The sequence below is a fragment of the Drosophila navojoa genome, chromosome 6, assembly GCF_054131105.1.
Source record: "Drosophila navojoa isolate 15081-1374.11 chromosome 6, UAZ_NAV_1.0, whole genome shotgun sequence".
Classification (NCBI taxonomy): domain Eukaryota; kingdom Metazoa; phylum Arthropoda; class Insecta; order Diptera; family Drosophilidae; genus Drosophila; species Drosophila navojoa.
In genome coordinates this window covers 707,929-720,311 of record NC_142894.1, presented here as the reverse complement: position 1 = coordinate 720,311, position 12,383 = coordinate 707,929, and the positions used below count along the sequence as shown (strand labels likewise).

Below are 12,383 nucleotides of genomic sequence, written 5' to 3'. Positions count from 1 at the left end.
CCGTTTAGCCCCTACTCCACAGAATCATCTACAATGCAATTTTTGGTCCCCATTGCATGCCCATCGTCATTCGTTCGGTTGTTTGGGACGAAGCTAGCGCAACTCCTCGATAGCGTATGCCTTAAAGATTTGATTAGATTCAATGATTTCACCTTAAGACTATTATACAAATTTAAAAGCGCGTTTAAATACAACTTTTAATGTTTATAGCGATGTCGATCAATGTTTCCCCTAATGCAAGTGGACTGATAATATAAGCAATCTTTACTTTCCGTAAAACAACCTGTAACAGACCGGAGAGGGAGTGACAGACGCTTGGGTCTATCAAGGCGACGGATCCTAAGGGAAGCACTATTTTTGTATGATTTGGGCTTCGTAAGCCTGTGCCGTGGTAACTTAAGCACTCGATTAAGAAAGTGTAACTGAGTCAGGCTATTCAAGTCAAATTAATTCCCATTATACTACTCCAGAGTGTGTGTATGTGTTTTTATAGCCTGAACCTATTTTTAATGGGAAATCAGGGTATACTGGCTTTGTGAAAAGTATGTAACAGGCAGAAGGAGGCGTGGAAGACCCCACAAAGTATGTATATATCTTGATCAGGGCGACAAACTGACTTAGCCCTGTCCGTCTGTCCGCCCGACCGTATTTTGGAACACTTCGATCTCAGATCTCAGAGCTAGAGACTTAAATTTTTTTCCTCGGTCCGTGTATATCACGCGTATATTGAGTTTTTCTCAAGAAATCGATAACGGCTACCGTGTTTTGTTATCGATTAAAACCCCTATCGAATACCAGTTATTTTAATTATATCTCCTACACCTTCTTCGAATCCTTCGAATCCTTCGTTCACGGATTTCGTAGTCGAGCAGTCTCGACTAGAGCTTGCTTACTTATTGTGTATGTGTGTGTGTTCGTCTCGTGTTCGTTAGAGAAGTGTACAATGATTGGGAGAACAGCTCTAAAACAACTCCGAGCTGAGCCCTCTTGAATGGAGCATTTACTTGTATGCTCGTATTAAAAGTCAGTCGGCTGTATGACTGTATGACACAAACGCTGCCTGTACATGTGTCTCTATGGATGCGACATGCAGACTTAATTTCACGGACAATGACTCCTCTGATAACAGCTATTATATACTTACTGAATTTGGTTTCAATTTTACTTTAGCTCTTTTTAGAATTATTATTATACCCTGAACCCGTTGAAAATGGGAAATCAGGGTATAATGGTTTGGTTAAAAGTATTTAACAGGCAGAAGGAAAGCGTGGCAGACCCCACAAAGGATAAATATTCTTGATCAAGGCGACGAGTTGAGTCGAGTTGGCCCTGTCCGTCTGACTGTCCGCCCGTCTGTCCGTATGTATAAACGCGTTGATCTCAGAGGACCTAAGAGCTAGAGACTTCAATTTCTTTAAAAAATGTCCATATATATAGCGCGCATATCGAGTTTATCGTTAGAAAACTATAACTCATTTCGATATTTTTATCGAAAATCAGTTATAAAATTGAATCTCCCACATCTTTAAGGCTAGAGTCTCCAAATTAAAATTGTATATTCAGATGCATTTTATACAATTTCGGTTTTTGTTAAAATTGACCCCTCACCCTCATGTTTGTAAAAAGTATATTTCAAATACTAAAAACTTGTGCTTTGGAACGTACATACATTTATACATTATGTTTACGTTTTAAAAGTTTCATAAAATTGTACGTCTAGAAATCAACTTATCCAAAATAAATTTTAATAACATTGCCAACCCTGCAGCGCAGCCCAAGCGCAGTCGCCTGTGTATGTAGTGTGTGTGCGTGTGTGTGTGGGTGTGTGCGAGCTAATATTGAAATATCAGTTGCTTGGAGGGTTCAGGGTATATCCTAGTCGAGCAGTCTCGACTAGAGCTCTCTTACATGTTTTTTTTTTTTTTATTCTGAGCTTGCAAAAGTATTTGATGTTTAACCATCTAATAGATGGTTTTTTTTAGCAATTATATATGTATGTATTTATGTATGTTAATGTCCCTGCATTATTAAACTTTTTCATTGAATCATTTCACTTAGTTTTGAAATGGAGATGAGGTCGTGTCGTGATCTCGATTTCAACTCGAATTATACGATAACTGCCACTGTAGTAAAGTTCATATCATACATATATGGCTGAAGGGTTTAATTTAGTTCTAATAATACACAAATCTAATCGCTACAAATCGCCCTTATCATGATATCAGTTAATTCTATTTAAGTCTATGGACTGACCAAGTCGCCAACTTCTGTCTGTTGCATATCGTGCACGCGCACATCTCTAGCAGAGTCAGAGCAGACGAATTGATACACACACACGTGCACATACGACACAGAATTTCTCGCTATGCACTTATGTATGTATTTGCATTTTAATACCACCCTTCCTCCATACCACACTCACAGACTTTGTATATATGTACATCAAATAATTGTCAACAATTGTTCAGATGCAAATTGCAGTTACATTGAGTGTGCGCCCACACACACACACACCCTGTAATACAGAGGTAACAATACAATCACAAAGCACTGAGATTGGGAGAGAAAGAGAGACAGAAAAACAGAGATACAGTCAGTTGGGCAGAGGTGCTCACACACACACACACAAACATACACACACGCACAACGTATATTTAAGTTGTCATCATAACCCCGTTGTCATTAAATAGCTATAAGGCATTCTGAAAACGCATTGCAGATAATTGTCAAGTAATTACCCATTTTACATTATTAGTGTCATTGTTTCTTCTTCTTCTTCCTGCTCCCATTTTTCTTCTTGTTAATAACGTTAACATTAATGTAAAGATATTTATTTCACCTATGTACATACATATATACATATGGACATTTCTCCAGAAAAGTCAACTGCAGCCAAGAGATTGGCTCAATGAAGCTCATGATCTTGGGTGGTCGACGCGGATCCACATTCCAAATTTTAGCTTTATAGCTACCAACTAATATGATTTCTGGCATATCCGTCCGTAAATATAAAAGCCAAAGACTTAAATTTTTTTCTTAGATTCGTATATATCAGGCACATATCAAGTTTTTCTCAAAAAATAGCTAAAATCAAGTAAGGAAGCTCTAGTCGAGACTGCTCGACAACGAGATGCCCTGAGCCTTCCTAATTATATCTCCTACACCTTTGAAGCTACAGTATCCATATTTTAAATGCAGACTTATATGTGTTTTATAGAATTTATATTTTTGTTGTAGTTTACTCCTCACGCAAATATCCATCCCCTCACCCCTAAATGTGTAATAGGCGTATTTAAAATACTAGAGACTTGTGCTTTGGCAAATGTTATATTTACGAACTGAAAGTTCTATGAAGATTGTCCATCACCAAGAAAAGTTATTAAGCAATTAAGCCCACACTTCATGGGAACATGCCTATGAGTGTGTATTTGTTTAAGTCGAAAGATGCGAAGAATTATCGAAATATTAATTCTTCGAATATATTTTAGGCACTATTGATGCTACAGACCTGAAATTTGTTATCAATACGCAGGTTGACCCCCTAAGTCCAACGAGCTATGATGGATTTATCTCCGCTCAAAGGGATAGTTAATTTGGATAGTTAGGTTATTAGTAATCTCCTCTATCGATGTCCCAAAAATAATAAATAATAAATAATAATAATAAATATATATTTGGTTTTTCAGCCTTATTTGAACATCATTGAACCTAGAGATTTACTGTGTATATACATATGATGAATACACACATTTTGTAAACAGATTTTGGATACCACGCCCATTCGTCCCCAATTTGTAAAAAACGCATTTCAAATACTAGAGACTGTGCTTTGAAATGTACATCCATTTGAACATTATGCTTACGTTCTGAAAGTTTCATTAAGATTTCACTAAGTCGCTGCTTACTGCGCAGTTAGCAGAGCGTGTTTTTATATGAGCGTGCGGATGCATGTGTATGTACACATGTATATGTGCATAAATTAAGTATAGAATGATTAAAATATCAGCTTGGAGGGTTCAGGGTATCTCCTAGTCGAGCAGTCTCGACTAGAGCCTTCTTACTTGTTTTTATTTGATCAAGAATAATAGATCAATTTATTTCGTTTCTTAAGCATAGACCTAGAGACTTCTAATTTATTATGTTTATACATTTGATGAGAACTTAATTGTTGGAACTGACAGATCATACTATTGCCCACATTTCAGTGCAGCCCAAGCGAAGTCGCAGCTTACAGCGCAGAGCACTTCTACTTGTTTCATTTATATTTAACATATTCTATAAAAATGTTCTCCTTTGTCCTAGTCGTAAGAAGCTCTTGACTGAATGATGCATTGATTACTAATGATATTTTTGCTTGATTTCGCTATTTGTTCGTAGGACTCCAATAATGCTAACGACGGCTCTCCAATGTCCAGCTCTGATGTTGAAACTTTTAATGGCAAAATAGTTTACAATCTTGACGGCAGCGCCTTAATAATCGATGCAGGCAATGCGACTGTTTCGTCCACTAATCATTTAAGATCAAGCTGTGCCACAAGGACACCAATAGCAGCAGCAACAGCAACAGCAGCAGCTACAGCAGTAGCTACAGCAGCAGCAGCAGCAACAGTAACAGTATCATCTACAGCAAGAGCGCCCTCACATGTACATGTAGAGAATCGGAGTAGGGGACAAGTTGACGTTGAGTCTGAGGCTGACGGTGGAGCTGAGGGTGAAGATTTGGGAGTGGATGATACTTGCAGGTTGCCGAGTCACTTGAGTCCAAGAATCCATTCGTTTCGCGTGGTATCCGCCCAAGATGCCAGCAGCCATTGCCTGGATGCGGTAGATGCATTCCAGACACAAAATCATAAGCCAATATTGATGTGCTTCATATGCAAATTGTCGTTCGGCACTGTCAACTCGTTCAGCTTGCATGCGAATAGTGAACACCAATTGAATCTGGTGGAGTTGGAGCAACAGCTACTGAATCGTGAATTTTCGAGTGCGATCATTCAGCGGAATATGGATGAGAAGCCGCAGATCTCATTTCTACAGCCATTGGATGTTAAGGATGCTCTCAACATTGATGCCAGCGAAACAAAACGTATTCAGGATCAATTTTCAGGATCGGGCCCTGGTACGGGTCAAGGGGAAAGCTCGAGTGCCGAGGATACCGTGGCTGATGTTGACATGACAGAGGAGCTGCATAATATAGCAACAACTGTGAAATTTGGTTCCTTAAACTTAGCAACAATTAAGACTAATGATAATTTAGGCGCAAAGGCAGACGGCACGGAATTGACAGCTTGCTCGCTTCCAACAGCAAGAGGATCATCTGCATCGCCGACAAATGCAGTCGAGCCTTTGCGGGTGGCTAGTGAGGGCTCAACCCGTACGCCTACACCTCCGTCCCAACCTCCACCTCCTCCTCCCCCTCCTCCACCATTACGTTCAGCTGCACCTCCAGCTCCACCCAGTCCACCTTCTTCAGATGTAAAGTCCAGTACTGATAATATAGATAGCGATAAGTCAAACAAGCGTAGCCAAAGGTCCGGATGTGGCACTAATTCACCCACAGCTCCACAACAGCAGCAGCCTATGGATGTAGATACTGCAACTCTAACAGCGGCCGAAATGTTGCAGCAACATCTGCTCTCCTTGCAGCAGCAACAACATGCGGCCGGCGTTTATCCACCCACAATACAGACCCAAGCTCAGGTGCAACTAAGTTCCTTTCATGCGTCTCTCAATGCTTTGGCTAATGAGCAGAATGCACGAGGTGTTAAGCTACTCACAGAATTTCTGCAGCAGCAGCTACAGCAACAACAACAGCATCAGCAACAGCAACAGAAACACCTTTTGTTCCCCACACACTGCTTGGAGCATCCCGATTTTAAGGGTGTCGACTGCAAAACTTGTGAATTGATTGATATTCAACACCGAACCAAGTCGCCGGCTACTCCTCAATCTCAATCCCAATCCCAATCTCAGTCACTGCCACAGCCTCTGCGCTCGCCCAACGGCAGCATTTCCGCATCTATGCCCATCTCGCCCACCGCCGCGTCTGTTGGCAATACGACAGCCTCAAGCTTCACGATTGGCGCCTGTTCCGATCACATTAATGGGCGACCCCAAGGCGTGGATTGTGGTCGGTGAGTATCCACATTTTTCTTCCGTAGGCAACTCTGTATTCCTAACAGGAATATTTCCCCGGATATATACATGTCGCTTTTTTCTAAAAGATAATTTTGAGGACTGCAGCGTATCCCTGCACTGTCGCCCTTCTTCTTATTGCTTATCAACTGCTTGCTTTTTCACTAGCACGTTCGATTATATCAATCGAAACTCACTGGCAACTTTGTCAGGAAGTTTAGTGTTAGCCAATCTCATACTCAATTAATACCACCCAATATTAGGCATGAGCCGATATATCGAAAAGATGTTATATTCGAATAATACTATCATTTCCGCCACATACATACATATGCATATGTATATAAATATACAAAATTATAAGTCCTTGGCTTATTTCGGAGGGTTTATGTGGACAGACAGACGGCCGAATAGCCAAACACGACTGTATTCAGTTACCCAACTAAGTGCTCGGATTGTGAACTTCTTGGGCTATACTCTGAAAATGCATAAAACTGTATCTTCCTTTTATATGTATATGTCCATTTGTTTGAGGAGAAGGAATCGAGGTCTATAATCGATCATTGAAGCGTAACATTACCAATTTGGGTTTAGGCCGGTGTTTGCTACCCCGCCAAAATATTTCTCCATATACACATACCCATATACACATACACATATATTATGGGAGGCTTGTGAAAAGGGTTGATTGGGTTATGGTCTCGGCTATCGAGGTATTTCTCGATATGGGCAACTCTCCGGCGCGCAACTCACGTCACTGCTGACAATGCAATGCAATGTGAAAAGGGGTCGAGCAGCACATAATAAGCGTAATTACTGTTGCTGTTTGAACTTTGGCAGTGTGCAAAAAGGGATTCATCGCCATCATCAGCCTATGGAATAACTCATTAGTAGTAATTTCCGACATGGTGGGGGTCAAGAACTCGGTCTTGGCTGGCCAGGCTTTGTTGATTGGTCCCAGCCCCCGACTTCCGAGCTACCTCGGGCTCTATTCCGGCTGTTCATTTAAACGCAAATGAGCCTTGGGACATGTTCGCTCCAATTTGTGTATTCACGTTGATTGCATGACATCTGAATGAAATCCTTTCTTCAATCTAACACAGCACAGCAGAGAACCATACACTGAGGTATATGCGAAGTAAATATAGAGTTTTCTATCAATAAAGTTCCAAGATTATAGATTGTGGGTGATCGTGGCAAGCCCAAGACAAGCTCAGCATTTGGTCGTATGAATTGCAGTATACACAAATACGGGATGCACATAAGGGGATATTACGTCTCCGTGGTCCCAACTCAAATCACAAACAATGCTATTTAAATAATTGTACGGGCTTATTTAAACGAACGCATTGTCGACAATCTCTCTTGGGAGTCTTTGAGCCAGAGATGAATATGAGGAAATGGTCGGTCGGAGGCAGCGCAACAAAAATAAATTAAACCAATTGCGCGGATTTCACTTATAAATTATATATATATATATATCTGTCGGCTTCAATTCAAATTGCCGCAATTCCCTGCGATCATAAAATTCCATCAACACTTTGTGGGGTGTTGTTTGGCAGTCCCGTCCATTGTGAAATACTTGCTAATTGAATGTGCCACTCAGTTACAATAAAGTTATGCGACTAGAATTCAAATTAAGTAGTCGTGATACAAGCGCACATAGCACAGGGCATAGAACATTCATTCTCCCAGCTGAGATTGAAGCCCGTATAAATATAAATTATTTGTAATTATTTCAATTACCTGCGTATCATTCATCTCAGCCCTCTCGCAAAGCATCGATATTTTTGGTCCTCTCAATCTCCCATATATGTATCTCCCATTTATGGCTCTGAGTATTTCTCTTTGTCCTGGTTGACTAAATATAATGGACCAAGTAAAAAGGCTCAAGTCGGTAGTGTATATAGCTTATCCGTATGCAAGTATGCACAGGTCGCATTTCTATTTTGTTAAACGATTTACCTTTACCGGGGATTGAACCCGATTCTTGCTATTGTTGTCAGTTCGTGAAAGAGAATCGGACTCTCTTTCTGTTTAGATATCGAGAAAAGAGAAAACGCGAGATCACTCCAGAAAATATGTTGAACATCTAACGAATTGGAATTTATATATGCTACAATTGGATATATTTTACTGTTTATTGTTGCAGCTGCGAGATGTTATTGAATTCGGCTCGCCTCAGCAGCGGCGTTCAGATGTCCACGCGTAACTCCTGCAAAACTCTAAAGTGTCCGCAATGCAATTGGCACTACAAATACCAGGAAACCTTGGAAATCCATATGCGGGAGAAGCATCCAGATGGAGAAAGTGCCTGTGGATACTGTTTAGCAGGTAGGTCTCGAAAGAAAAGAGCAAGAGAGAGAGTGGGAAAGAGAGAGTGAGTCAAAGGGGAGCGAGAGAACAAAATATAGTGAACACGAGAGAGTGAAATATAGAGATGTTGTGAATGTGAGAGGGAAAGAGAGAAAGATCTGAGCTATACTCAAAGGGATAAAGGTTCCAGTACAGCTGAGCTCTGTTATCGCTCAATTTCAGATGGAGTGCCAGGCTGCGAGCTATCTTTCGGTCTAGGTTTCAGCATCTGCAAGTCCAGATGGTCGGCCAGCCTTACAATCGAGGCTGCGAGGTATATTTAGGCTAAGAAACGCAGTTTCCGCTTGGAGTAGATCATATGGATCGGAGCCACCGCGCAGTCAAGCGCCAGAGTTAGAGTATTTTACAGTCGAGCGCTTTTAGTTGTCGGCGGGCGCAAATGTTGCAGGACTCCAATCATAAAAGTATTCACATCAAATTAAATCGTTTCAGGTCAACAGCATCCACGGCTGGCTCGCGGCGAATCGTACTCATGCGGCTACAAGCCATATCGCTGCGAAATTTGCAACTATTCGACGACAACGAAGGGCAACCTATCGATACACATGCAGTCGGACAAGCACTTGAACAATATGCAGGAGCTAAACAGTTCGCAGAACATGGTTGCGGTAGCAGCAGCAGCAGCAGCAGCTAGCGCCAAGCTAATGCTTCCCAGTCCAACACCGACTCAAGCAGCACCGTCTCAAACAGCATCAGCGGCAGCAAATGTTGGCGCTTCAGTTAATGCCAATAGTGCTGCAGGCAATGTAGCAATAACTGTGAAAGAGATAACAACGACGGCAGCAACATTGTCATCGAGCAAACCGAAACCGACGTTTCGCTGCGACATCTGCAGCTACGAAACATCGGTGGCGCGAAATCTGCGCATCCACATGACCAGTGAGAAACACACGCATAACATGGCAGTGCTGCAGAATAACATTAAGCACATCCAGGCATTAAATTATCTTCAGCAGCAGCAGCAGCAGCAGCAGCAGCAGCAACAGCAACCAGCAGCAACAGGCAATTCGAATACCTTTATGACAGCTGGGCCGGAGGTAGCCTTAGCTGACTTGGCTTATAATCAAGCGCTGATGATACAGCTGTTGCAACAGAATGCCCAAGCACAGCAGCAGCAGTTGCTGCCCTCCACTGCCAGCAAAATGTCGCCAACAAGCACGGGCTCGCCGGCTAGCACGCCCGAGCAGCTGCACACCACGTTCGCCGCCTACTCGCCAAAGTCCAAGAAGATTCCAACGGGGATCGGGAATCTGGCGACTGCAACGAGTGCTGAGCCAGAGGTGCTCGATGCGTACTCGGAGAGCCAGCCAGAGCTGTGGCCCACGGCCCTATATAGCTGCTTGATATGCGATTGCTATAGCACCAACGATATGGAGGAGCTGAATCAGCACCTGCTGCTGGACCGATCGCGGCAGCTGTCAAGCTCTTCCACGGACATCATGGTCATCCACAACAACAGCTACATTTGCCGCTTATGCAACTATAAGACCAATCTGAAGGCCAACTTCCAACTGCACAGCAAGACGGACAAGCACTTGCAAAAGCTCAACTTTATCAATCACATTCGCGAGGGTGGGCCGCGCAACGAGTACAAGCTGCAATACCAAGTCCAACTGGCGGCGAATGTGGTGCAGGTGAAGTGCAACTGCTGCGACTTCCACACGAACTCCATTCAGAAGCTCTCGCTGCACACGCAGCAGATGCGGCATGATACAATGCGCATGATCTTTCAGCACTTGCTGCACATCATACAGAAGAGTCGCATGCATCGTAATTACAGGGAGTCGCCGATGCCTATGCCGATGTCGATGTCGATGCCAATGTCAATGTCGCTATCGATGCCGATGCAATTGCATAATGACGATCAGCAGGAGCAGCAACAGCAACAGCAACAACAACAGACATCGCCATCAGCATCATCATCGACCCCGAAGAAATCCCTTTGTTGTCAACTATGTAATTTTGTTGCCAAAAATCTGCATGACATGGTACAACACGTGAAGAGCTTGCGGCACATGCAGGTTGAGCAATTTATTTGCCTCCAGCGCCGTAGCGAAAATATGGAGATGCTCGGACTCAACGAGGTGTTTAAGGTCACCGAACAACTGCCGCTGGCTTCCACTGAAGGTAGGTGTCAGCAAATCCCTTAGAAACCACTAGACCATGTTAAATGCAGCAGAAGCTTATCCAATGCATTTCAAGATCTAACGCCTAGCTATATGTTGTTCCGCACAGCCCTCAAAATTAAGATACAATTACGCTTAACAAAAATGATAGAAGTTAGCCAAATACATTTTGTGAAATAAGAGGAATGGTAATGATCGGCCGACGACGGTAGCGGCTCAAGAAAAGATTTTTTTTTAAAATTGGATTCACAGATCCGAAGAGCATAACAATTACAAACCAATTGCCAGGGAGACAGAGAGGTGGAAAGAGAGAGACCAGAAGGAGCAGGACAGACTGCTATTATCCATTATTGGAAAGAGCCTAGATACCATGTAGCTGTGTATGTTTCGCTAGTGGGAGTGTGAGTGCTCAGCACAAAATCCAGATTCCAGCTTTTTGCCAGCTGGGATCTGCCTCTCTATCCTTCTCCTTCTCGCTTTCGCTCTCTCGCTCTCTCTCTCTCTCTCTCTCTCTCTCCTTCTCTCTCTTGTCTTTCTCTGTCTCTGTCTCTCTGCTTCTCTTTGGTTAGGGCCACTATGCGCTGCAGCGTCTGCTGTTGCTATGTAGCTTAGGTGCTAAGCCTGCGGTACGGGGCCCCGCACGATGCCACAGCTGAGATATGGGAATATCACACTGTGTTTACCTGCGCTTGGGCCAACGGCCAACTGAAAACTGAGAACTGCAAACTGCAAGCAGCAGACTCAGGTCGGGCCTGGACGTGGAGCAAAGTGTGTGCTGTGCACGTCACTAATTGCAAATTCGATGGATACATATAATCGTTTTTGCATTCTTAAGTAATTTGTAATAATTTCCTCAAGGGTCAGCGTCAGCGTATAAATCTCAAAGCGCATATAAATCGGCAGAAGAGTAACACACACACACGCGCGCACAGACAGAAACTGATATATGTACATATGTATATATATATATATATAAAGAGAGTGAGCGAGATATAGACAGATGGAATAAGACAGAGAGAAGAGAACTGGCGAGTTTCGCCACAAGAACGATAATAATCGAAAAATCGGTGACCAAAATCGAACTGGAATCTCAGTTCTTAATGATGAGTTACGAACGTATCGTATATTATACAATACTTAAGTTTCTCAATGCGTGTGAGTTTGCGCTTGAATGAGTGCGACTGTAGTAGTATCTTTATTGTATCGCAGACATGTGGGAAGGAAAATTAATAATAATAATAACACTCAGATTTAACAAACGAAATAGGAGCATCAATAAAACAAATTTTAATTGTTTCATCTTGAATAGTAGTAGTATTCAATTTTTATTATTATCGATTAGTTAGCTTATTAGCAGACAAAACATTAGAGAGTTCTTTATCACTCTCTTCCTGTTTCTCCCTCGCAATGATCGTCTCTATTTGGGCCAAGTTAATTTATTTTTTCAAGAATTTAATACTCTACATAGATATGAAGATAAATCAAAATCTGTGAGCGAGTATTGTGTAGTCAGATGCTATCGACTACAAAAAGTTCTCGGTATGTGGGACTTTCATGCTGTCGGCTTTTTAATTCGATGCAATCAAGCTGTATGGAAATTGCTTTGAAATTGGTAATGGAATTTGAAATATATTCGCATTTGGTCCGTATCACAACAACTACACCCTTGCTTGCAATTAACTGTACGCAGCTGAGACTTACTTCGACTCCAACAGCAACACCAATCCACATCAGACAGAGTTCGCG

At 42.3% G+C, this 12,383-nt stretch overlaps 2 protein-coding genes across 8 annotated transcripts in view; both read left to right on the top strand.

The window, feature by feature from the left end:
- Nucleotides 1-12,383, top strand: part of sv (paired box protein shaven) — a 178,661-nt gene that overhangs the window by 135,025 nt on the left and 31,253 nt on the right. The gene's annotated exons all lie outside the window — the stretch shown is intronic.
- zfh2 (Zn finger homeodomain 2) overlaps nucleotides 1-12,383 on the top strand; it is a 49,028-nt gene that overhangs the window by 24,450 nt on the left and 12,195 nt on the right. For all 7 annotated transcript variants that reach the window (XM_089262780.1, XM_089262782.1, XM_089262783.1 and 4 more), the window contains 3 exons: nucleotides 4,378-6,134; nucleotides 8,288-8,469; nucleotides 8,944-10,638. In XM_089262780.1, coding sequence (XP_089118906.1) covers nucleotides 4,408-6,134; nucleotides 8,288-8,469; nucleotides 8,944-10,638 — 3,604 coding nt within the window. In that variant the 5' untranslated portion in view covers nucleotides 4,378-4,407. The remainder of the gene's footprint in view (nucleotides 1-4,377; nucleotides 6,135-8,287; nucleotides 8,470-8,943; nucleotides 10,639-12,383) is intronic.